This window comes from Myiozetetes cayanensis, unplaced genomic scaffold, assembly GCF_022539395.1.
Source record: "Myiozetetes cayanensis isolate MyiCay16 unplaced genomic scaffold, myiCay2020 scf12, whole genome shotgun sequence".
Lineage (NCBI taxonomy): Eukaryota > Metazoa > Chordata > Aves > Passeriformes > Tyrannidae > Myiozetetes > Myiozetetes cayanensis.
This window is the reverse complement of record NW_026086826.1, coordinates 24,539,275-24,565,719: the sequence shown is the minus strand read 5'-3', so window position 1 is coordinate 24,565,719 and position 26,445 is coordinate 24,539,275. Positions and strand designations below refer to the sequence as shown.

The 26,445-nt window shown below is 49.2% G+C and overlaps 1 protein-coding gene and 1 long non-coding RNA gene across 3 annotated transcripts in view; one reads left to right on the top strand and one right to left on the bottom strand.

The window, feature by feature from the left end:
* LOC126635481 (uncharacterized) overlaps positions 1–26,445 on the top strand; it is a 157,164-nt gene that overhangs the window by 115,179 nt on the left and 15,540 nt on the right. The gene's annotated exons all lie outside the window — the stretch shown is intronic.
* Positions 1,112–26,445, bottom strand: TNFSF4 (TNF superfamily member 4). Of its 2 annotated transcripts, XM_050306795.1 has the most exons (4): positions 26,355–26,445; positions 10,518–10,617; positions 3,224–3,266; positions 1,112–1,751 (listed from the first exon to the last, which is right to left on the bottom strand). In XM_050306795.1, exons 2-4 carry the CDS (start codon positions 10,566–10,568, stop codon positions 1,393–1,395), a joined length of 453 nt encoding a protein of 150 aa, XP_050162752.1. In that variant the 5' UTR covers positions 10,569–10,617; positions 26,355–26,445; the 3' UTR covers positions 1,112–1,392. The 2 variants fall into 2 exon arrangements, with proteins under 2 accessions (XP_050162752.1, XP_050162751.1); XM_050306794.1 differs by lacking the exons at positions 10,518–10,617; positions 26,355–26,445 and adding an exon at positions 7,670–7,867.

Here is a 26,445-nt window from a genome sequence, read left to right as displayed (position 1 = left end):
CCAAGGCCTCCAAGAGTTCCTTAGCTGCCTCCCTGTGGCATCCAAGCCTGCAGGAGTGCTCAGCCAGGAGTGGGTCACTCTGGGCTGGTTCCTGGAACACTCCAGGGCATTGGGAGCATCTGCTTAGTGCTGACATCCTGGTCTGAACCCTTCCCAGTGTTTTCAAGAAATCTGATGCCTATAAATTCCTATGCCTATCATATAAATACATAAATACTTTAAACTAAAGGCTTTGGAGCGTACAGCCTGCAGTGACACGCTGAAATGTTGATGGAGTTCGTTGGGAGACACATAGTCTGCTTGCCCTTGGTACCTACCTCACTTGAACAGTCTCTGGCTGTGCTCAGGTCATGTGCTGCCTGCAGTGTGGGCAGGGCAGGACTTGTCCTCAGCAGCCCCAGGCTGTAATGAGAACAGGGATGTGCACACCGGTATGACAAGGTCTGCTGCAAGGCTCACAGGAACCATCTGAGTACTCCCCAAGGAAAGGATGCACAGACCTGCAGGTTCCACTCGGTCCCTTAGAAAGAACCCACCAAATCCAGAGTCTTCATGTTTTCCTGAATTTTTATGTGCCAGAATAATTGAAGCTAGTGTGTGAGTGTGTGCTTGAAGATTTTCCTCTGAAGGCTGGTGTCAAGATGTGAATGTCCTACCAGATATTCCCTTGGCTGAGGCTTCAGCAGTCTGCAGATAACTGGCTCAGCCAGTGGGTCTCTGGCTCTCAAAATCTTCTCCCCAAAACCCCATAGTCACTGCAGAACCTGTGCTTCTGCTGTCCAGTGCAGTCCTATCAGCTCCTTTCAAAGTATCACCTTCTTTCATGGCCTTTACCTGTCAGAGAGCATTTCTCTGGATCACAGCAAAGGAAGTCCCTTGCTGCCTTTTCCCCGTCTCCCGTCTGGCCAGGCAAAGGTCTGTTGACCAGATCTGTTCTTCTCCTACTCCAAATGGCTTCGAGCCACCTGAGGTATTTTCCTGACTTGCAAGACTTTTATTTGAGCAAACATACAGCACATTTGTCCTATATACAGGTACTGTCCAGTAAACAGAGAAACCCAGGGTTTCTCTGAATATGAGCTAAGCTTGTGTGACTTTCTTTGGCTTTAATTTCTGTTCTCCTCAAGGGCTCTGCACATCCCCTTCCCCAGAGCTGGAAAGATCCATCCTAGGTAAATCAGCTGCCCAGAGCTCCAAAGACATGAACGTGGCACACACTATATAAAACCCATTTGCACTGTGGTTTATCTGCCCTGTAGCTGGGGCTTTCCACAGCCCCAAGGAGGAAGGCTAGAGCAGTCTGTCTGTACAAGTACAGCTGGTGAGAACAGTCATCCCACAGGCAAATGGATTGGTAGGCAAGGCTGTACTTTACATGTTGCCTTGCATATGTCAGCTCCTACAGAGAGTTTCTTCAGGGGGGCTTACTAACACCAGGCTGAGCGACAGACCGCTGATGTTGGCGTTGGAGCTGGTGCACAGGGTGACGTAATCGTCACGGAACAAGAAGAACACTGTGGTGAGGTTCACTGTGTCGTCACTGCTCTGGACAGTCTGTATCCAGAGGACACTGCTGGTCGATTTCTGTGTATTCTTCAGGGTCAGCTTCAGTAACTTCTCCTCCGGGTAGATGGAACCGTTCAAGGACACCAGGTAGAGGCCATCACAGGGGATCATGATGGAACCATTTCTGATCTGAATAGAGCCTCTTTCAGCAGTGAGATTTATGGCTACTCCTTTGATGCTTTTACCTGGAATAAAAGAGAGAAAAGATGGTCCCATGATTACAGCTATCTTCTGGGAAATAGGTTGTTTTATACCAACTGACTGCAGGAAAGATGAAAAAATAGGGGAAAGGAGAGAGTGAACTAAAGAATAGGGCAGACCAGAGGTAGAATAACATCTGCTCTAGACAGACATCATCTTCTGTGGAAATTTACAGGCTCTTTTGATTAAGCTGTGACTTTTGCACTCAACTCCAGTTTATATGAATTATTCCTCCAAATTTCTATTTATGCACCATTTCCTTACTATATGTCTTGCTTAAAACACAGAAAAATATATTAAGTAAAGTATCTCTATGAGTTTAGGAAGCACAGATTCCTAAAAAGGACAGGAAAATGAAGACAGTAAATAAGATGAGGAAAAAGTGTTCAGAGTTGAAAAGAAGACAAAAAGTGCTTTCTGTGGAGATGCTGGTAACATAAGCCCTTTTCTTGGGGTTTGGTTCTGGGTTTTTTTAAACAGAAGACAGGACAAAATAGCAGCACACAGACAGAAACAGAAAAATCTAATTAATACAGAGTAGAAACATGAGAAATTAAACTGGAACCGAGCATGAATGTTTTCTCTTGGAACGAACAGTAATAGTTCCCAGGGCTATGCTGTTCATGTTTCCCTGCTGTACTCCTCATTTTTCAGCACACCAGCTGAACCCCCCAGGACCAGGGGACTCGGAAGGTCTCCAGGCAGGCAGCACCGACCCTCTGGGCTGAGGCCAAATTTCTTAAGCTTTTCCTTTAAAGAACATGAATTTTTATTAGGTTAGACTCAGTGCTGCCTCACACTGTTAACGGAAAGTAAAATGGTCAACAATATTTTTAGTATGATTTAAAACTTTTAGTAGTTGGTTTGAGGTATGTCATGGGACAAACATCCCACATGGCCAGGCATGCAGGGCGGTGCTACTTCTGGCACGGTGTGTTCACTCACTCCTCCCCAGGAAATCATTTACATTTTTCATACATCAGGAAACCATTGACTTGTTTCAGAAATACCCCAGGAGCATGCTGTGTGTACTCAGTAAATTCTCAAAAACGCATTTCTTGTTCATTCGCGGAGTGAAAGCTTTTTTTAGGAGACAGGTTGCAGAAATCCACACAGATGTTCAGATTTTTTGTTCTACTCTGGGAAAACCCTTTTCTTTCATTTTTGCCCCGTGCAGTGCTGGGGCCAACTTGATCCCTTTCTCCCACAGCAGCTCTCCTGGCACCGTCCTCCATCAGAAGAAATAGCTGTCACTGTGCCACGAAACACATAACAGCTACTTAGGCATTTTAGGATCATTGGATGCCACAGTGGTCCCTGGGACCACGGGTCAGTGCACAGTAGAGTGGGGAGCCAGGAGCCGTTCCTCTGTGCCAGGGGAACATGGTGCAGTGGTGGGTGCTGCACTGGGAGAATCAGGGATCATGGAGGGGCCCCCTGCCCCAACACCACCCACCTGAGTACCGGATGTGGGTCCACGGCACTTCGATGCTCTGAGGCTGGAAGAAAAAGAGAAATCCATGTTAAGGAACCTGATGGACACCCTGCTGCTGCCACTATCATTTTTGTTTCCCAGCCAGGATTGGGGCTTCACCTCCATAAGCACAGCAGGCAGCCTCAGCTGGCACAGCTGCTGCTAGCCAGCTATGCTCCATACTTGCTTTTATATCATTACTATAAAACATGATTTTAGTGGGGTTCCCAGCCAGTGAGGCCTCCAGCCCAGTGCTGAGCCCTCCAGGCAGTGTTGTTCCTGTTTAGAAAACCATGCTGGTGACTGTAATCGAGTCAAACCAAACCGTAAGGAAGGACCTCAGGGTGCAGAGCCTCGAGTCTGACTTACAGCCAGGGGCACCTGGCAAACAGGCAGGTCTCACCCTCCTGCAGGGCACCAAGAGGTGGGTCTGACTTTATGGTTCCTTGCACTTTGGATTGGGCTGTTACTAGATGTGTGTCTCTTACAGGCTATTAAGTGTGTTAAGATGTGTTTAAAATAGATTGGAGCACCTCTACTAAGAAGGCAGACTGAGAGGTTCTGGGGAACAGAAGGCTCCAAGGAGTCCTTAAAGCACCTTCCAGTATCTAAAGGGGCTACAAGAGAGCTGGAGAGGGACTTTTGACAAGGGCTTGGAGTGATAGGACAGGGGTGAATAGCTTTAAACTGACAGAGGGCAGGTGTGATAAGATATGAGGAAGAAATTCTTTACTGTGAGGTGGTGAGACACTGGCACGCATTGCCCAGAAAAGCTGTGGCTGCTCCATCACTGGAAGTGTTCAAGATGAGGTTGGATGGGGCTTTGGCTTTGAGCAACCTGGCCTAGCTGAAGGTGTCCCTGCTCATGGCAGGGGGACTGGAACGAGATGATCTTCAAGGTCCCTTCCAGCCTAACCATTCTATGATTCTGTGATTTGTATTTTATGAATGTAAGAATGCAGATACAGAAATGTGCATCTTACTGATCAGATTTTTAAATCTGAACTCTGCATCTCAAACTTTTCTCTCATCTTAACCACAGAAGACCCAAATCTGCAGTCTCTTCACAACCACAAGTATTTAGCATTTTGCCTGGTTAAAGAGTGAAAGGTTAGGCTCACTGCTCCATCTCTTCACAAAGGCTTTCTGCGGGAGAAAGCGAGCTGGTGAGATGTGGCTTTGGCTGAGTTTCATGTGTTTGGCCTCATAAGTTACAGGGACAGAGCAACCCCTTCACTCTGAGCACAGGGAATGCGTTAGAACAGAGCAGAGTGTGAGCACAGACATGCAAGTCTGCAGGTTCAGTGCTGTGCCTGGGTAAAGGCAAGCAGCAGGGGAAGGCTGGAGCTGGGCTGCCCTCTGTGGTCTGTGCCAGAGGGTGAGGTCGGTGCCGCTGCTGGGAAAAGTCTGCTCTGGCACCCTCTAGTGCTGCCACAGCTGATGCTCTGCATTTGCTCCATCGGTAAGGCTGGATAAATGCAAGCTTTTAACACGCAGTGACTCAGGTGGAACTATCTCCATTACCATTCCTATCCATTGCCTCAGCAGCTGGAATCTTGTGCTTACTCTTATTCTAGGCACCTGAGTGCACAAGCATTTCACTCCTGGCTTAGGCAGCTGAGATTTCCAGGTAGTTTCCCAACAAGACAATAGCAAAGCAGGGGGTCACTGAGCCATCTGAGGTCAAACAACATCCACCACAATCTGTGGGATCTGGCCACTGGTGGACAGGGTGTATTAAACATAGACAGGCTGGATGACAGACTTGTAGCAATTATATCAGCCCCATTGTCACTAACGCACGTTACCCGTTTTGCACATCTCTGCCAACTATTGCACGATCTCAGAGCACTTTGCAATTATCTACTAGTTAACTGTGCTGAGGAGAGGGTGTGTCAGTAGTACTGGAAGGACATCCATGAGCTAGTGATGAAGTTAATCACCTCTCTTTTCTATTCTGCCTCCTTATGGTGTGCAGAAAGGTGTGGCAGGAGGGCTGGGGGCACAGACGTGCTTCTTACTGACTGCTTCAAATTTCCCTGTATCATTTGCACACAGATTTTTAACTTCATTCCTGTCTGTTCTGGATCCCTGAGCAGGAGACTTCCTCCTGCCTGGGACACTGTGTCCAGAGCCATGTGGCAGATGTTTCAGGAATAGGTTTGTATGGCAAACCTCAGGGGGCTGATTGAGGGGACCACTGCGGTCATGGGCCCAACTCCCTGTGTCAAACAGATGGCAGGTGACTGTTCCCTGGAAGTGGGCTGTACCTTCTCCTCACCAGGAGATAATAGGATTCAGGGGTTTACCTCACTTGAGAGAAGAGAGCTGCGGCAAGAAGAGGTAATTCCAGGAGATATGGGAATTGTAGATGAGTGAAAGCAGACTGTTTTGTAACTTGCTTATTTGGAAATCTCAGCTGAGACTTGTTCTCCAGATAGCATCATGACAGAAATGAGATCACTGTTCCTTTTTGTGAAGCACAGTCTGGGCTACAGATGCTAACTTCCCTTAGCATGTGCCATCACATTATTTGTGCTGTGTTTTCACAGAACAGTCCAGGGTTATTCTTTTCAGGAGCTGTGAGAACCACGGAAAGAAATCAAATATGATCTCCCTGTGAAAAACCACAGCTATTGCCTTGCCAATAAAGTTAGTGTGGCACGCCCTAGCCTTGGAGAGCAGAAACAGACTATTCCCAATTACAGAGACAGCCACTCAGTCACTCCCATGGACCCGCACTCTCAGTCTGCCACTCTCACGCTGTTGTGCCCCTACTTCCATAAAGTTTGTCTCCCTAAACTGCCCAAAGAGTCAAGTCAGATTAGTACTCCTGCCGTTTCATCAGTCAGTTATATGGTCAGTTCACGGTTATCCTCCTGAGCCCTGTAATTGCACTGCGATGGAATCCCCCCATGTACAGCCCGTGAGACTGCTCCTGCACAGTGTGGTGCACCCCAAACAAAGCACCTGTTAAAATAATAGAAACCAGTCCTAACCCTGTAGTTAGGAAGTGTTTAAAACTGAAAAAGTCCTCTGGTGGTTCCCAGGACCTGGACTTTTCTTCTGTTGCAGTCACTGCTCCTGAAGCATTCTGCTCCAGTTTTTTCTGTTGAGGAAGGGTTATCCTGTGAACCCTCCTGAGCTGCTGCTCTCTTGGGTGTGTAAGGTTTATAGGCAGAAATGTCAGACCCTGCCTTATTCCTCTAGAAGAGGAAGATTCGAGTTAACATTTTTACAGAAGAGCCAGATACTGAGAGATGAGCCTTCATAGACAAAATGTGACCCAGGAGAGGTTTCTGCACCTTAAGCAGTGCGATAACTTGTCCTTCTCTGCTGGCTTACTCTCCCAAAAACTCTTCTCTCTCCCAAAGTAGTGGAAGGAGGAAAGGACTGACCTGAACGATAAGTGTTATCTTTCAGTGTTACCAGGCTCATCATTCTGCAGTTTAATAACCCCCGTGAGATCAGGTCAGTGCAACTTGTGCGGAGCACAAGGGTTTTCATTAAACAGCAGAGGACCTGGAGCACGAGGCCATCCCTCCCTTGCATGGTTACATGCTTGGCTTGCTACTCTGTCAAGTCTAAGTGGGAGGAAAGAATGAGCTCGGGTAAAAAGAAGCACAACAAGCTTTAAAGTGGCACACAGCTCCTGGAGAAGGTGTGGGAGGAGAAGCTGATAGCGCACAAGCAGCACTGAAATAGCCGTGAAAGGTTGTTGACAATCCACCAGCCTGCAAGCACGTGGAGGAGGGAAATGTATCTGCTGCGATTTTTGCTGAAGTGCCGTGCACCTCTGTTCTTTATACCGTTTGCAGTGGTGTGATGTGTACATGAAACTCTCTCTGACCACATCAGTCTTTCTCTCACACACACGCACGCACAGGCTGTCCTCTGCAGGCACGGGTGACTGCTCCAAACCCTGCGATACGGGCAGGCTGAGAGCACCAAAAGGCTTCAGGGGGTCTTGCTATAGCTGGCACAAGATAACTTGCTTTCTTGCACTTCTGCCAGCACATATAATTCACTTTAAAAGTTGTTTATGGGCAATCTGGGTTCTCATTCACCCAGATGATCCTATTTAATTAAATGGAAATACTCACAAGTCACTGCAAGTAGGGTAAGGAGTCAGACCTCCCTCCCCAAGGGCCAGTGTAAAAAGCATTCTTGGAACAATCTCTCTTCCGGACAACTTGGCCCCAAGCCCTGCCCTGGGCAATACTGGATGGTGTGTTGAGGACAAGCAACGTAAAAAAAAAAAAAAGAATAATAATAATTACTATCATGAGGAAAGGATTAAAACCTTGGGGTTTGAATAAGGATAAACCTAAAAACTTTTTTCTTTTCTTAAAAAAAAAAAAAAAAAGGAAACAAAGCCCATATAAATCTTTATAGGCCAAAGACCATGGGTTGAACATGAGCTCTTACCGTTGAGGGCTGCAGAAAATCTATACCAAGGTAAATCAGGCAGGCAAGCAGTAATATCCACTGAGCAACCGCGGACACGAGATGCAGCGTGTTCCTAACCTGTCCTCTTTGCCAGCTCTTCCATTCATCCTCAGCACATTCCCTTTTGCAATCCATCTGCTCTTCATTTCTTGGCTCTGCTTCTGGCTGTACTTCCATCTCAGCCTCACTGCCAGCAACTGCTGGAGAAGGGGTCAGGAGCACAGCAGGAGCCCAGAATGGGCAGGAGATGGAGGAGCTGTGGGCTCCTGTCCCAGGAGCAGAGATGAAGTAAAGACAGTGCCTTCAGGAGCCTGCTTTATGCACCCAGAGAAGCAGGCGGGGGAACTTCTTTGTGACTAATCTAAATTTCCCCTTCCTTCCTTTCTTTATTTTCTTTTTTTTTTTTTTTTCTTCTTTTTTTTTCTTTTTTTCTTTTTTTTTTTTGGTGTGTGTGTGAATGTGGGGGCTGATTTATTGCATCCCAGTTCAGTTTTGAGTAAGGGCCTTTGAAAGGAGATATGTTTATGTCTTTCATAGCTTCAACTGTGGACATCTTCGTATGTCATCTTTCCAACAACAGTGAAATGTTGGGTGGATAGTTCTTGTCTTCACTCAGTCTTTTGTCAGCAAAAGCTCTCACATTTCTGTTCAGCCTCAGATTGGGGGTTTATAGGGCTGGCCCTTTTTAACATCATATAATGCTCCTGAAATCTCTTTTCTGTAAAGAAGCAATGAATAGCAAGAGATGTGGGACAGGTGGATGGCATAAGGAATTGGAGAGAAAACATGTGCTTTCCTTTTCTCTTCACACTTCGTGTGTGAACTTAAAGCCATGAGATGCTGCACAAAGCCTAGGAGGGAGAAAATGGAGAACTGCTGAGGGAACATCCCTTTTTGCACACACTGGAGCCTGTAGTCCAGGGAATGCACTGAGAGGGGCATTCCCAGGCCATCCAGGCTTCCCTACTGGAAGAGGATTGCCTGTCCCTCTGGACACCACCACCTCTCCTACGCTTGCTCTCCTTGTGACATTTGCTTCTGATACACAGAGCTGCTAAATGTCAGTTGCCTGCATCATGGACCACCTCCTGTGCTTATTTTGGACAGGCTTTGTGTCCTTTTTTGGGGGCAGTCCAGCACTGCTCTTTCCACTGCTCTTTTTGCCGGATTTTTTTCTGTTATAATTACCATATCGTGACTGAGGTCAGGCGCTGCCTTCTCCCAGATCAAGCCCATTGGGAGTTTTATCATCTATCTGGCTTCCAGGGATGAGCTGTCAGAAAGTTTCCCTTCCCCAAAATGTGCTCTTTCAACCTGTCACAAGGCACATGTCCTGACAAGCATGTAACCTGCATGCAAAAGAAGCAAGGGTAATGTTCTTTCATGTGTTTTTCCACCTGGGCAAGGATATTTCCTGTGAACACAAACCAGATGAAGGGGGGAGTCCAGCAGCTGGGTAGGCAACATGCCATGAGGACACCCCATGCTCACTATCCTTGCTCTTGAAAAATAACCTGGAATTGCAGGTAGCTGGTGGATTGAGTCTGGAATACACTCTGGTATTTGTCTAGAGAGCACACCACAGGGCATGGAAACTTAGTGAAGAAGGTTCAGCTTTTACATGTTCCACTGGCTTTTGAGTGCACTGAAATTCTCATTTCCCTCTTGCCTGGGTGTGCTGGAGCTCCCAGCTGAGCCCCAGCCTGAAGGGGGTCCTGGGAACAGCCCTGGCCCTCCTTCCTCCACTAGAAATATGACTGTAGTCGTGGCAAGGAGGGTTTGTGCTGTCTCAGAGCAGTTCCCTTGGATGCAGAGTGTGAGTTTGGAGGCAGGACTTTGGCACCTGGTGGTCACACAGCCACACGGGGCTCAGCACCATCCGTGATAGACCTCAGGCTTGCCCAAGCCCTGCAGAGGAGAAAAGGGGTACCTTGATGTGCTGTGAGGGCCTGCTGGGGCCAGAGGGATGTGGAGAAGATTGTTTTCTCCCACGGATCTGCAATGTCATGTCTAGGTCCCCAGAAAAACATTCACCCTACTTGCATCTCTGGTGTCTATCTGTAAGGGGCTTGGTGGTGTGTGTGAGCCCACAGAGACCCTGGAGATGGGGAAACCTCAAATGTGGCTTCAGAGGAGCTTCCTGGTGGGGAACAATTCCAGGTCTGGGTCCTTCCTCCACGGGCAGAGGTCTCCTGCAAGAGGCCACATGCAGCACAGACAGATGTCAGGGGTGGCTGGGAAGCTGGGTCCCAGCTGTCCCGGTCCCACAGCAAAGGCAAAACAGGCTCAGAGGGGCAGAACAAGCAAGTGCCTCCTTGTGCTTGGAGGTTCCTACTGTAAGGATGGCTCAGGGTCAGTGTCTACAGACCCCCATCACTTGCAGTCCCCATGACACTGCAGCTGAAGGGGCAGGCACAGAGCAGGGCATGGGGCCAGGGCTGCCCCGTACCTGCAGTCCCACCTCGTAGCACCAGCCACCAGTGAGTGTCTGCAGGGGCAGCGAGTGTCTGCAAGGGCAGCCAACTGCAGGTCTGGCAGAGCCTACTGATGAACTTGTCAGTGTTTCAGTGGGGAACCACAGAATGAGAGTGCGCAGTCATTGGGCCATGGCTGCCTTCCTGGAAGAGCAGGCACTGCCGTGTGTCAAACTGGCATTGCCGTGTGTCAGAGCAGCTCTGTTGAACACAGACAGCCTGACCTCTTCTACCCTGAGTGCTCCCAACCTGCTCCCTCCAGAAAAGGCTTGCTGCTCACTGCTGAGTTTCTGCAAATATGCCAGGATGCTGAGCTAAGCTGTCCCAGACTCCTGTGCACCTCTAATTCTCACCTTTTTGTGTACGTACCTTTGAACCAGATGCAAGCTCTTGCCCATATCCATCTCCTCCCTCCTCAGCTCTGGATTTTGTACTGGTTTTGTTTCTAAAACTCTGAAAAGAAAAAAAAATGGAGGTGAAGGTTGTGCTTATGTGTTTCTGAAATTGCCTTGTCATTTCTCTACTCTCCCAGTGCAAGTGTTGCTCACCCTGGGTTAGCAGCACTGGTAGAACAGAGGATCAAAAGCTGCATTTCAGGTAACATCCCTGGCGTTGTATCCGAAACAGGAAAGAGGACAGCTCATTCAGGGGCATCACAAACACCCCTGCACAGACTCTTATGTGGTTTTAATTGCTTTCAGCTTGTCTTCCTGCCCTGCATATTGAAATCCAAGTGCAGGCCACTTGGTGGCTGTCAGAGACCCTGCTTGTCCTGAGAGGAAACCTTTGGAATCCTGACACATCGCAGACATGCTGCACACACCCGGCATTTGCTAGAATTTGCTGCATTCATCAAAATTATTTTGGTTCCTCTTCCACAGGGCTGGAGCCTCTTGGGGTTAGCCTTAATCTTTTGCAGTCATCAAGCTATTCTAGTGAGCAGGCAGGGCAGGGATGGCTTTGGGGTTCCGTGAGCCTGTTGGTGCTCTGGTTGTCTTTTTAAGTCTTCTAAAGAAGTGCCTCTTGGTTGCACATGCAGCAATGTTATTCCAGCAAGGACTGAAGGAAACCAGAGTTAGGTGATAGTATGACTTGCTGGTGTTTAGTTGGTTGGTTGGTTGTGGGGGTTTTTTTTACAGCAATCCAATATCTTTTACCTTAGGCTGTCATTTCTGAGCTTTCCCAGACCGAGAAGCTGAGTGTTTTAAAAACCTTGACAAAAGAATGCTGGTCAGTCAAGGCTAAATCCTTCAGTGTCATGGTTGTACCAGCACTCAGCTGCCCCAGCCTGCCAGTACCCCAACCAGCAGGACAGGGCATAGAGCATCCCCACCACAAACCAGAGCCCCTGGCCCATGGGGAGCTCCACCCGTGTGTGGGAGTCACGGGGCAGGGACCTCGGCCCAAGGACTGGCACCCACCTTGATTTAGCTCTTATTTCTTGGGAAATTGCTCTCACCCCCCACAAAAGGAGAAACTGGGGAATTATACAGGAGAGTTTAACTTTACATCTCAGAACAGTGGAAGAACCAATTAACCTGTTTGTAAATATCTGGAAGGAAAAAGGAAATAAGTAGCAACTGGTATGAGTTTCCAAGAACAGAACCTGATCTTGTCTGTGGGACAGAGAAACCTCTTGGGCAGAGGAGTAGCTATGGGTATTCACTACACCTTCAGCAGCAGTTTTGACTCTCTTTTTCATAAGATCCATGGAACATGGTCTGTATGAAACTTTTGCTCAGCAGGCGTGGAGCTTGTTGAGTAATTATTGATGGTTTGTTGACAAAATGTAAGGATATACCTTGTCCTTCCAGGAATTCCTTGGGAATCTTCTTGACTCTCTGGCAAGCCCAGCAGGAATGGGGACACACTCACAGGTGGGATCTCAGCTCTTGCTGGCATTTTTTTACCTATAATTTAAAGGTTTGGCCTGCACTTGGAGAGCAGTGCTGTTACTCTCATTGCTGCACTCAAGTAATACAACTTACACCTGGTGTTGGGTTGTCTTCTTGTGTGTGGTTACCTGTTTTCCACCAAGGAATTTGCCCCAGGAATAACTGTGATAACATGGTGTGATTTAGTAAAACAGTCAGAAATAGCAAAGGAAACCTTTGAGAGGGAGAATATCAAAGTGTTAGAAAGGAAAGACTTTTGTGTGCCCCAGCTACTGCTCCTTGCCCACTCCAGAAATAAAGTATTTTATAACTAAGCCAGATTTATTTATCAAATTCAAGGAATTTTATCTAAACAGTTCGTAAATTCCTGCTTCGGTGTCTCTGAACCAAATGAACTGTCTCTCTCCCTTAATCATCAGAGATATTAATGTCTTTCACATTTAGCACATCAAGAATCTGTTGATTCCTGACTGATCTTAGTTGCTCAAGTCACCCTAAAGTGGAAAAATATTATACAGTCCTTTGCTAAAATATCAGCATAGATATGAATCTGAGCTGAAAGGTTATTCTTTGAAGTGGCGAGTGGGGAGGCCCTTTAAAAATTCAAGAGTTGGACCTGATGATCCTTGTGGATCCCTTTCAACTCAAGACATTCTCTGAATCTGTGATTGATTTCGCTTCCATGTGGCTTTTTCTTGTTCCTTACATGTAGCCACTGTTCAGCTGATGTGCGTGTCAAGGATTTCTGCTAGCAGAGGCATTGAGCCAATAAGGAGTTTATATAAGTCAGGATACTTTTGGCAGTGTAAAATAGAGAAAGAAGTAGTAAAAATGTTGTGAAATCACAAAGAAAAATATTGACATTTAGGCAGAGCCAGAATTTTGTGGAGAGATCCCAAAAGAGGAGCATCATCACTGAGGTAAATCACACTGTGCCTCATCCAACACTGCTGCACTGGGAGTTTTCCAAGGATGCTGCTTTAGGGGAGCAAGGGGATGAGCAGTGCATAGTCCCTGGGGCACACCTCCAGCAGCTGCTGATGCCTCACTGCTGTGTGTGGTCATTTTTCTGGATGGTCACAGTCCTTAGGCCAAGAGACAGCTATTCTCCTGGAGGGACACAATGCTGAGCACCAGCTGCACAGGGCAGAGCAAAGCCAGGCAGGATCAGGACCTGCCTCCATGATAGTGCTGGAAGCTTTTCTCGGAGCCAGGCTGGGTGGCATCTTAAGTGGGTGCAGTGACTGGGGAAGAGCCGAGTGTTTAATGGTGCTTTTTAAGGTCGGCGTTGTGGTTTTCAGCACAGCCCTGTGGGGCAGCGGTGCAGCCTTCCCAGCAAGCCAAAGTCAGTATTTCCTCAGCCACCACATTTCACACCAGAGTTGTTAGGTTTCCGAAGGTCAGCTGCTGTCCCTTTTTGGATGTGATGGGAGGTTTTCCATTGCTAGTGGTGGCCTTTTTGCTCTGAGAGTTCTCTCTATCTCACTGTGGAGTGTGCTATTCTGTTCCTCGGAGTGGACTTTCTTTACCACGCTATCAGCTGAGTGGGTAGTGGCTTAAGCATTCACTGTGGCATCTTTAAAAGGTTGAGGTGAACTCAGTCACACACATCCTCCTTCCTTTGTCTTACAGCTGCTTCAGTCAGAAATCCCACCATACCATGCCATGCCATGCCATACCATACATACTGTAAGATATCAGGAGAGAATATCAATACATTTTTTGACATTTTTCTGGTAAAGAGAATAAACAAGCTGTGGGAAAAAAAAAAAGAGAAATAATTCTCCACCTGACATTCAGACATTCGGCTGGTTTAGCCAGCTCCATTCCCACTAATTGCTCCAGTGTTAGAAACCTCTGAGAGGGACATGAAGACTGTGATGCCCCAGATACAGCTCTACTCTGGGTTAAGTGGTTTCTCTTGCCTATCTGGCACTGTCATCACTGAACTGTCTGCTTCCCCTCATCACCCCCGTGGGAGTTTTTTTGTTCAGCAAAGGTGTTGCCAAAGTCATCCCTCCTGAAAATGAGGTTTTATTGGAGCTCTTGATTCTTCCTGTGTGCCTGTGACCTGTTCACTTCTTTTAAACATGATGATAGGAATTGCAGATAGGGTTTGGGGAAAGATTTGCAGGTAGAGTACTACCTTTTGTTAGCCTTAATAGCTCCCTTAAACAACTGAAGGAGGAGCAGATGGGTGGTGGGCAAGCAGAGACTGCAGTAAAGGAGAAAGGGAGTTAAGAGCTTGTGACTTTACAGGGACAGAGACAGGCTGAAGCTTACAACACTTTTGTCAGCAAACCCCAGCCTCTATCTTGCTGTGGCTTGTGGATTTTAATCAGTGGTGATTGCTTTGCATTTACTTCAAACTGGTGCATTACAGAGATGGGAAAGAGTTATATGTCATTCCTTCCCCAACCAAGCCCAGAGAGGGACACATGCAATGACATTTCCTACTTAAGACACTTCATCCCTTTGCCAGTGTTTCACTGGGATGGTATTTTAGCATCCTTTGCTAATCAGGATGCATGCAATACTGCTTCACCTGCCTCTCACCATCAGCAAATGTTTGTCCATTAGTTATGGAACTGCAGAGAGTGAATCAAGATCTGGTGTCAACAAAAGCACATTGACCAGCACGATGCTACATAGTCTCTCCCTTGTCAACACCATGAACATGTTCTTTTCATGTTTTCTGAATATTGTTTTCTTATTTCTAACAGCTTTAACCTTCTGGCTAAATTATTTCCTTCACTGTTTCTTAAATAATTCTTTAAAAGCTCTTTAACTTTCCATTCACAGTCATTTAGTTATTGTTTTTTCCACCTGGTCAGTTTGGCTCATAATTTCCCCTTATATTAGCTCTTTTGAAGTATCTAGTATTACTAGGCTAGGCTAGGGCTGCCCCTTTGCTCATAATGACTATAATCAGGTCATGGTCACTGCTCCTTAAGACCTGACCTCTTCATCAGCAATTAAATCAACTTTATTCACTGTAAAAAGCAAGAAACATAGCACTTGCATCCAGCTTAACAGTTTCCACAATAGGAAATGACCATCTGAAACCACTGTAAACTGTCCTGACACTACCCCGGTCTCATTCAAGTCCTGATAGAGATTTTCCTGGTAGCATTACCATTCCCTTCTCTGGACCCTGCAGCAGGAAAGTTGCTGGGACCTCATGCCAATCTCTAAGACAGCGCACAGAAACAACCTGCTCGGTTTGGTCCAGATCTCCAAAAATCTGTCAGCCCGTGGTCCCTTCTCACAGGGTGACCCTGGCAGACAGTCCTTGAGGCTTGCAGTATAATGCAAACTTCTCTGGCTGCATGACATAAGCTCGTAACACAGCAGGGGTAGGAAATATTTCCCAGCTGCTAATTCTCCTACAACCATAAAACACGCGGCCAGGCCCCGTTTGCTCGTGGCTGGCAGGAGCAGCCCGTGGGTGCCGCGGACGGGGCGCCCGTGGACGTGCGGGGGCTCTACAGATGAGCGTGCCCGGCCCATCCGCAGCGCCCGCCCGGGGGGTGCGAGGCAGCACCGAGAGCCTCGGATGACTAACCCGACCAGAGGCTTTCTCTGTATTACAGCAGCACTCGTGCTCCAGCGGGCTTTAAAGAGGGGGCGGGGGGCACAGCACAAAGGCTGTGGTTGCCACCAGAGCCCCCAGAGGCTCCGGAGCTGCCTGCCCGTCCCACGCAGCCGTCAGCCCCGAGGGATGCGGGCAGGAGGAGTTCAAGGGTTGCAGCAGAAACGAAACGCAGGGAGGCCGAGCAGTCAGCCCTTCACAGGTGATGTTTGCAGCTGACCTGGGTTTGTTCTTCTCCACCTGCTGCTTTCACTAGTCCTTAGGTGAAATATAAGCAGCTCAGCCTGCTTTCTCCCATAGACACACAGACATGGCTGGGCTTCAGGGGTGTAGTTCAGGGCTCCCTTGCCTGCAGTCAGCACCCTCCAACACTCTGGTCACCCTGGGGAAGCTTGAGAGGGGACACTTCTCTGCAGGCAGGCCAGAAAATACTGGCTTCGTACCACTGTCCCACTGCTAAAGCTGCTGCAGCTCTGGCTCCCTGGGCCTAGCCAGCAGCAGGGCTCAGTGTGTACAGAACATATACATACCCACAATGTGTGTGTGTATATGTACATATATAGTGTGTGTATAGATATATATTCACCCAGTCAGCCATGCAGATCAGCACAGGCAGAAAATGTACAGTTCTCACACAAGCAGCACCAGTGGCCTCATCCTCTTCCCCTGCCTGGCTTATCAGAATGAAAGCCCACAGCAGAACATATGAATTCCTCCAGCTGCTGGTCTTAGACATACAGACTCTCCAGTCCATCCTCCTGTCTCCTGAGCCTTTTATCCTAGTTTCCAGCTGGCCTGGCTTACTGCTTGCTAGCCATTGTACACACCAACATACCCACCCACACCCCAGTCTCTCGGGCAGCTGCTATCCTGGCACACAGGCTGCTTTGCCCCATGGTGTCCCTTCCCTCACTGGCACTCCAACCTCCGTACACACCCATGCACACCAAGCAGAGACCCTCACCAGGGAAACGTGTAGAGAGTTTACAAAGCAGAAGGGACATGCCACAGCGATCAGGCACAGGGCACAGTCAGACAGGCATCAGAGCAGTCTCTTTTGTCCCCTTTTCCCTCTGCTTTCCCACCTTAATCAAACCCTTTCCCTTGTTTGCTCCTGTCCTCGTGCATTCCGTAATGAGCTCCATGTGCCTTTGGCTGATCACCCTCTTTGCTTGGCAGAGGGAATGTTTCCCGGTTCCTCATCAAGGCAGACACAGTAACTCAGGCAGCGTGTGACCACGTGCACCCCCAGCAGTGTCCTCTCCCCTTCTGTCCAAGAAAGCTCATATGTGAAATAGACGGAGCATTTGCTGTCTCTTTTTTCTTCAGAGCGGTACAGCCCTCCAGAGAGACTCCCACACTGACATCAAACAGCTCTTAAATATTTTCCCTGCAAACAGCTCTTAAGTATTTCCACTGCACAACTGCAAAAACAAGTAAGTTATAACTCAGGAATTTGGTAACATGTCTATCTTGTTGTATCATCTCTTCCTTACTTAGTGTTTGGGGATTCTTTGCTTTTTTAGTGTATACAGCTTCTTCAAACCTGAAAAGACTAATTCTTTCAGCTGCATCTTCAGTACAAATGCAACAGATAGATCTGAGCAAGACAGTTTATTCCCGTAAGATGACTTTTCCTTGCCAACATGTTCAGCTCCCTTCATGGCTGGGGATGGGAGAAAGAGCCCCAGATTACCTCTGTTTTTACGGCATCTCTTCCCTTTTCATGGTGTCTGCCCTGGTGCCTCAGTTTAAAGAGACAGAAATGTTCTGTAAGGAATAATGAAAAAGAAAGAGAAACTGTAACACCTGGGCAGGGAGGGAGCTGCAGTGGCCAGATACACCAGCCCAGGTGAAACAGGTCAGCATGTGACCTGGCAGGGGGCATGGCAGCAGGGGACCCCATCTGTGGTACTTCACCTCAGAGGTGAAGTCTCACTCTCCTGACTCTGCTTGGGGCAAAGGACAGAAGGAGCCCCAGTCCCTGGCCTGGTGGATGCTCCCTTGGTGTGTATCAAACTGAACCTGTCTCCAGCCTCATCAGGCCTTCCCTGCAGCTGTCCAGCTCCTAACACCCTTTCCTAAGCCTGAATCTAGCTCTCTGATGCGGGGAGGTTAGAGGACATTTCAGAGGTAAAAAGAAGAAAAAAAAAAGAGGCCTCGAACTTTCTGTTGCAGTTCTGCCCAACCTTTAGTGCCAAGAATAATGATAAAATTGTAATTTTTTCCCAGGAAAGGCCTTCTGTGCCTGGGGGGTGCTGAGAGGGCCACAGGCAGTGGCAGCACCTGCCTCCTGCTGTCCCAGGTTCAGCAGCCTTGGGAGAAGGGAATCGTGTCCTGCCCCCACGGGGTTGCCCAGGGCTGCATGGGATGGGTCCCATGGGGGGACAATGATCAGATAAGACCTCGAGCAATGACTCAATATATGGATATGTTGTTTTTGAAGATCAGGCAAGGAAAGCACTTGCAAGTAGTGAATGCATGTCTGAACATGCTTTAACATGTCTGAACTGGGGGTCAGCACCCAGCCAGGTCCCTGCAGGAGCTCACCCAGAGCCTGACTCCCTTCCTCACTGCCCAACCTGTGCCAACCTTCAGCTTGTGCCATCTCTCCCACACATCGTCTGCGAGGGAGCCATCAGTGACTTCCTTCACTCTGGTAAAAGGAAGAAAAATTAAAAAAAACCCAGCTTTTCCTTCTGGACTGTAGCACAGGGAACAGACAGGCATGACACGGGTATAAGCGAGAGCCGGCTCTTTCCACCAGCCCTGCCTCGGGGCAGTCGCTTCTTGGCCCTGCTCCCCCCACCTACGTGGGGCAGGCAGTGACCCTCTGGAGAAGCCCCTCTTTCTCCCCAGGCAGCATCAGTGCCAACCACAGCACAGGATGTCTCTCGCTCGCCATGTCCCCGTGACTCAACTAGGTCAACCGAAGGCAGACAGCGAGCGAGCAGGGAGGCAGCCGTGGTGCAAGTGGGGCTTTCTCTTCTCTTAATGCCGTAGGCTCTCATCGGTCTGTGACATTTTCCAGTGATGGGAAATCTGTCCACAGTTAAGTTCGCTCTTGCACAACACCCTTGGCAGCTCCCAGGGACACCAAAAGCTGTGTGAGTCCTGGTGGGAGCGAGCCCACCAGCTTGGCTGGGCAGGCTGGGACAGAGGGGAAAGCAGGCCACTCTCTCCAAGCCGGTGTCCCATCCTGCTTTGATGGTGGATTATGGTGGTACCTGTAAGAGACCCAGCTGTGAGGCACCATCAAACCTCAAATGGTTTATGCTGTGCTTTGCCAGGTTTTATGCCCACTTTCCCATCTTTCAGGCAAAGATTCTCCCAGTAATTTTTCTACTTCTTCCACTAATTTCTCTGTGGTTGCATTAATCCTGGCAGGCTAACATTACTAATGGATAAATGGTATTTGTAGTTATGACTCATCTGTTGCTTACTTACCATCTCCAAAATCAGTGTAGATCTGTCTAGAGATGCTGGTTAGTGCTGAAAAATAAAGCCCCTGTGGTTCAAGATGGCACTCACATTTCTCTCAAGACTGTGATGCACTTAGTCCTCCCTGCCTGATGGCCCACCCTGCCTCCCACGGTGACACCGGAATGAAGGGGGATTTTTAAAAACCACTGTTCCCCTGGCACTTTATCATTTCCAGTAGGACCACTGGAAGAGCTGCCTTTTGGTCCGCTTTGCTTTCTAGCGTTCACTTGATACGAGTTTGTTGCAGTTTAACTGCAAAGAAATCAACATATTTTTTCTGGAAAAAGACTTCTGGCATTTAGAAATAAAGAAAAAGAAGAAAAAAAAAATCCCAGAGAAGTGCAGCTGATAATGTGGCGGAGTCATCTGTGTAGTGCTAGGAGCAGCGCAGTCATGTCTCTCCAACCCTGCGATATCATCAATACTGCTATGACTTGGGCAGAATTTAGGATGGAAAAACTGAAACTTCTCGAGTCAGCTGGAAATTTTTAGGGTGGGGTGTGTGTCTGCAGGCAGTGCCACTGCCTTCCAGGAGCCCACCATGCCAGGCAGCTCCAGTTGCACAGTGGTCCCTGCCCGAGAGCCACAGCTGGGTGCAAAAGCTCCCCCAGCAGCCAGAAACCTCCCAAAAGCTCCCCCAGAGCTGAGCCCTGACAGAGCGAGCCTGGGCTGGAGAAAGCTGAGGCGGAGGGGCTACTACTCCAGCCTCTGAAACAGAGTCAACTGGTTCTCCTTCAGCCGCGTGTCCTGCTGCAGCGGAGGCCAGGGCTTTATGGAGCTGCCTGAGAGGCAGATGCAGGGCAGGAGCGTTGTCACTCTCTGGCCAGCTGTGGCTGCAGGTAGTGCTAACTGTGCACTCCCACACAGAGCTCCCCGTACCTTTGCACTGAAAGTATTGACGGAGGCACAGACAACAGCAGGAGCCTGGGAGCCTCTATGTCTGATGTTCCAATCCTGGGGCAGCATTGCTCGCCTAAGGCTGAGAGAACTGGGATTGCTCAGCCTGGAAAAGAGGAGGTTTTGGGGTGACCTGATTGTGAACTGAAGGGAGCCCACAAGAAAAATGGAGAGAGACTTTTTTCAAGGGCATGTAGTGACAGGACAAGGGGGAATGGCTTCAAACTAAAAGAGAGCAGGTTTAGATTAGATATTAGGAAGAAATTCTTTACTGTGAGGATGGTGAGGCACTGGCACAGGTTGCCCAGAGGAGCTGTGGATGCCCCATGCCTGGAAGTGTTCAAAGCCAGGTTGAATGCAGCTCTGACCACCTTGGTCTAGTGAAAGGCATACCTGCTCATGGCAGGGGGGTTGGAACTAGATGACCTTTAAGGTTGCTTCCAATCAAAACCACTCTGTGATTCTAAGACAGACATCCCAGAACTAGTGGATGTCAGCTGGTCCCTGTCAGAAGTGTCCCTCAAGCTGAGCAGGGGGGGCTGATGTCAGGCATTGTGGTTGGTGGCACTTCTCCACCCCATGCAGAGCCCTTTGTAGGCTTTCAAATAACACAGTATGTATATAGTCAAGTATGGGGTAAAAATGCATTATTTAAGGATGTGATTTTCCCCAAGGTCAAAGCAATCCAGTGCTTGCTTTCCCAAGACTTCTGTAATTCTCCTAGACGTCTCTGAAGATGAGAAATCAAAGCCCCACCTGTCAGAGGCTAACAGACTTCTGGGGCAAAGACTTTCTTTGTTCTGGACACCAGGTCCTTGAGAGGAGTACTGACTGCAGAGGAGGGACTCAGCCTTGTGCCTGGAGTGCCATTCTCCATCCTGCCCTCTCTGCAGGGGCTGCTTGAGATCAGCTTCAAAGAAGCCCAGCACTGCTCTGAGCTCCAGAAAGGAGCTAAAGAGCTGAGAGTTGTGTGTCTGTGCCCAGCTGGAGCTGCCTTGGAGGATCAAAGAGCCGAGAGCACCTGAGCTGCAGCTCTCTGGCACCACAGGCAGCTGGAACACTCCAAATCACAAGTTGCTTGGGCAGATTTTATTTTTGAGCAGTTCTTGCCTCTGCAGAGAATACCAGTCCCTCTGTCTCTGCGCTGAGTTTGACAGGAGCTGTAGGGCGAATAACAAGCTGGTTTCCACAACAAGCAGTTTCGCCATGCTGATAGGAAATGGGGAGAAATTTCCTGCGAGACATAACCCAGTGATGCCCCCAAAAGCAAAACAGAAACAGCTGTGGCAGGGGAACCACTGCAGTGAGCCCTGCAAGCTTCATCCAGTCCATCTCACCACAAGCTGACAGTGTGGCACTACCAAGCCCACTCTGACCAGTGCCTGTCTCCCTTCTCCTCCTCACCAGTCCAGATTTTTATGCTTCTCTTAGACCTCTTTACAAGCTGACAACTTCTGGATCGAAAACGTCTCTTGGCAATCTGTTGTCTGTCAGCTGCTCCAGCAGACGATCAGCTTAAGCAAACTTAATCCCTGCTAAGTGCAGCAAAACATCGCCCATCTTGCGAAACCTTGGAGCCAGGAGGGCTGGCTGCCTGCGGTCCTGGGTCCAAATCAGCCCCAGCACAAGTGTTCTCAGCTTAACTTGCCTTCTGGTGACTGCTTTGTAAATGAGGTGCAATTTGCTCCAAGAGGCCATGTGGGAGGAACGAAGGAAATAAAGTTAGTAGATTGCTTTTCAGACTACTGGAAAACCTAATGGAGGGATGAGCTACTATTTGGGAAGCCAGGTCACTTACAGCAGATCTCTGCAGTGATTAATCATTTAAGCCCCTAAATGAGCAGCATTTCATTGCTCTCTGGAGCTTACATATGCCTTCAGTCAGCATCAGGCCATGTGGCCCAGTTGCTGCTGATTGCAAGAGAAATACGTTTGCGCTTCTCAGGTTTCCTGTGGGTTCCCGCAATATTAATTCATTTGAGTTACTGGATGCGAAATTCCTCAAACACAGTGCCAAGTTAATCTGTTAATGTCTGGACTCTACAATCTTAAAGGTCTTTTGCATGCTAAACAGTTCTATGATTCCCAGCAAACAAGTCGCACAAGAGAAAAACAACTGCAGGAACTGAGCGCACAGGGAGGCAGCAGTGGGATGGCAACTGCTCTGTCCTGCGTTTGCCAGGGAATGCCTCTGCTGTGGACCATGTTCATGGGTGCAGGGCCCTCAGAGAAGCTTTTAGCTGACCATAGTATCCCCTTTTCAGATCATTTTCCCTCAGTCATCCCCACTGTCACTTCCAGCTCTCTGCACAGAGATGAAGTGAGGTCCCGGTGAGCTGCATGTTACCTTGTGCTCCAGAGATGGGCCATGAGGGTGGGCCAGGAGGAACTCCCCAGTATCTCACAGATATCTACATCATGGCTTCATCAGGTTTTGGAGGAGCATTTCTCACTGTGTGGGATGGCCCAGGGGCTGTGAGGGCACCTGTCAGAGGGTGGCCTTGGCCAGGGGCTGCTGTGATAAATCTCCTGAGCTCTTCAGTTCTGTGACTCACCAAGATGAGTCTGAACCCAAATGCTCAGTGGGACCAGATGGATTTCCTCCTAGGGCACTGAGGGAGCTGGCAGAAGAGCTCATTACGCTGCTGTCCAGCTTTTTATCATCCTTTATCGTCATTTATCATCTCATCATTTATCATCAGTCCTGGCTAACCGGGAAGACTGCAGATGACTGGAGGATGGCCAATGTAACACCCATCCACAAGAAAGTCTGGAAGGAGAATCTGAGGAACTACAGGCCTGTCAGCAAGGTTATGGAGCAGATCATCTTGAGTGCAATCACACAGCACATACAGGACAACCAAGGGATCAGACCCAGCCAGTACGGGTTTAGGAAAGGCAGGTCCTGCCTGACCAACCTGATTTCATTTTATGAACAGGTGACCCACCTGGTGGATGAAAGAAAGGCTGTGGATGTTGTCTACCTGGATTTCAGCAAAGCCTTTGACACCATCTCCCATGGCACACTCCTGGAAAAGCTGGCAGCCCATGGCTTGGACAGGGGCACTCTGTGCTGGGTTAAGAACTGGCTGGATGTCCCCTAGGGATCAGTTTTTTGGCCTAGAGAAGAGGAGGCTTGGGGGTTACGTTATCACCCTCTAGAACTACCTGAAAGGGGGCTGTAGCCAGGTGGAGGTCGACCTCCTCTCCCAGGCTACTAATGACAGGACAGGAGAACATAGTCTTAAGCTGCACCAGGGGAGGTTTAGGTTGGGTGATAGGAGGAATTTCTTCACAGAAAGGATGATTAGATATTGGAATGGACTGCCTGAGGAGGTGGTGGAGTCACCGTCCCTGGAGATGTTTAAGAAAAGACCAGATGTGGCACTTAGTGCCATGGTCTAGTTGACATGGTGGTGTTGGACCATTGGTTGGACTCTCAGAGGTCTTTTCCAACATAATTGATTCTGTGATTCTGTGAAAAAAACACTAGAGGAAGGGGCACATAAAGATTAAGATCTCCTTTACCCAGACACTGATGAATCCTCTCCGTAATTCCATGGACATGTAATTCACTGAGCCCAGCCCAACAAGAGGAAAAGCAGCATTGTTGTGCCAAGTGAGACCCCCTGGATCCCCTCCCCAGGCAAGCTCTTAGCTGGGGGCCAGTGGGGACCAGGACACACCAAGGACATGCATCAGCCTTTGTGCTTGAAGGGCAATGGGTTTCTGCCTGGTGATCCCAGGAAGAAATTAGACTTTAGATGATGTCCTTTAAATAGAAAAGTCACTTCTGAAGTGTGCAGGAAACCACAGATAAGGGTGCTGCAAAGATGTTGCTAAACTGCCAAGGAATTTCCCCGACAGATCGAGCTGTGTGGCAGCCCCAGCCATCCCTCATCTCCCTTATCCTCCAGCCTCAACCCCCACCAGGCTCACACAGCCACCATGGGTTAGCTAAGGTGCCAGGGGATTTCCAAAAGACCCATGCACAGAGGCATGGAGTCTGACACAGCAGCACAGCACGAGCTGGTCCCACACCTGGCCCACGGCACCGTGGCCATTCAGCTGCACACAATAAATAGGTGATGATCCCACCGTGCCCACAGTGGAGAGGAGACATTGGCCACAGGGGCTGTGAGGAGATGTAAGGTGGCATCAGCATCCAAGCGACTGCTTCTTGGCAGTCATGCTCGGGCTGTGCAGCCCAGTACTTCCCCCTCTGTTCAGTGATGCCACTCCCTCCCTCTCCTCTCCCTTTGTGGCCAGCTGTGACAAACCCTGGGCCTGCTGCTGCGAGCAAGGACACCTGCAGCTTGGGGAACTCACCAGCTCCAGAGGGACAGGCTCAGTCCCCTCTCCCAGCTGGGCAGTACGGCAAAAGGAGGCTTTCAGAACCCCCATCTGTGCCATAGGAGGGACAGCTGCTGCCTGCCAGAGCCCCAGCTCCCTGTGAACCCTCCAAAAGGCATGGACACTGCCCACAGCCTCTTCCTGCAGAGCTGACAGCAGGTGCACTTTTTCCTGCTTCCTCAGCCCTGGATTTCTCCAGACTTTAAACAAGTCGGGGCAGCCTGTTCCTGCTCCACTGTAGCAGGCAGCACAAGGCAACAGGCAGCATTATTAGCCTGCCAAGGGAGCAAATGTGCCTCAGACATGCTTCAGACATGTCTCCAACATGCCTCAGACACGTCTCCATGCTCTGCTCTTTGAAAGAAATCCTTAGTGCTTCCCTACTGCCCCCGTTTCAGTTTGAAAAGCAGCTCCAGCTGCTCCCTCTCACCCGTGACACTGACAGGAAACAGACCCGTGGCCAGGACATGCTCGTGCCCCAGGATACTGTGGTGACATGGTACTCTCACTGCCCAGCCATGGGGCAAGCCTGGCCCCACAGCACTGATGCCTGCCCAGCAGAGAAAGGAGCAAAAGACAAAGGACATATTTCTGCAGGAACTGGAAACCTTGTTCTTATAAAAAACTCTGATGGTCAAAGTTATCCAAGCCACTTCAGCTCAGCCCCTGGCTAGGGACCACATTTTCCCCTGCGGTTACCATTTTCAGAAAACATTAACAAATAAAACATCAAAATCCCAGAAAGCAGAAGCTGTGACTAATAGTCTTTGAGCTTCCTCTGAGTTCAGCATCAGAACAAAAAACAACTACAGGAATATGAATTAGAGCAGATAGTGAGTGAGCAGTCTCTGGGAGTGCCAAGCTGCTCCTCCATTGCCTGGACAATCTAGTATTTGGGCAGTCAGGCTCATGGTTCCATTTGTCACATATTCCCTTTTACTAGTAGCAAAAACAAGAGCCATGAAGTGCTCAGGGAGGCAAAGTTTGTGTCCTTGAACTGATGGGAGTCGTGATTTGCCTGTTCCTCTCCCAGTCTCCATCAATACCTCAGGACCATGCAGGTCATGCTTCCACAATGCTGTCTCCATGCCTGACCTGACACCTCTGCCCTGATGGTGGGACCAAAAGCCGAGTGTAGACCATGAGCACCTCTGAGCTCAAGCAAGAAGCTTCAGAAAAGGACCCACTGGCTTATCCCCCAGCAGAGGCAGAGGCACAGCTGTGGTTAAGCACCAGCTCTGAGGTATGGCTCATTTGCATTGTGTGCATTCCTCAGCTGCTTTGATGTCCCACATGAGGTTCTGGGCTCCCCCTTTGCTGCAGGAGGACAGGTATGCCCATGCTACTCTCCAGTGAACGTGACAGGCATCCCGGCAGCCTGGTTGGCTGCAAGCTCATCCCAGCTCCTTCCCTGTCCCCACTGCAGCCAGCTGAGCCAGCACAAACACGGCATCCAGGGCATGTGGCTCCATTTGTCATCACTGCTTTCCCAGGAGCCAGTGTGGGCTTGGGTGGGGGCTGCATGTTGGGAGAGTGCCTGAGCCTCCTTTAGGCACTGGGGAGGCTGCTCCTTTCCTCAGCTTATGCCTTTGTGTCATTTCTGCAAGATGGGGCACGTCCCTGTGTGCTGCAAGGTCAGGACCACCTGCCGGCAGCCCCTGAGCCATCACAGGTGACAAGGCTGCACAAGGATCCTCTGGGAGCCCATCTGGCACGATGGCAACTGGCAGCACATAGGGTGAAGAAGCAACCACTGGCCAAGGGGCAGCAAGGCAGGCACAAAGATGGTGATGCCAGCAATGCCAATACCTCTCTGGGGTGAGAGAGACAGAGCTGACATCCATGGGCCCCAAGCAGCCCCCAGCCTGGGAGTTTGTCCCTTGGGGTCACTGTAGATGTCATTAGGTACAAGCCAGACCCATCACCAGCCTACTGTGGTGGTGATCATGATCTTCTGCTGTTGGAATTACCTTTCACACAGTTACTGCTCAGTCCTGCTGACTTCACAGCAGGTGGCTGTTGTCCAGATGACCCATTCCTGTTCGGATTGTCTTCCCTCTG

Excerpts from the sequence above, each read along its gene's own strand:
- TNFSF4 (XM_050306794.1), bottom strand. The coding sequence starts at position 7,867 with ATGGAAGTACAGCCAGAAGCAGAGCCAAGAAATGAAGAGCAGATGGAT. Across the intron at positions 3,267-7,669 it reads ATTTTCTGCAGCCCTCAACG|CCTCAGAGCATCGAAGTGCC; the intron begins GTAAGAGCTCAT and ends TTTTTCTTCCAG. Across the intron at positions 1,752-3,223 it reads GACCCACATCCGGTACTCAG|GTAAAAGCATCAAAGGAGTA; the intron begins GTGGGTGGTGTT and ends CTTTTATTCCAG.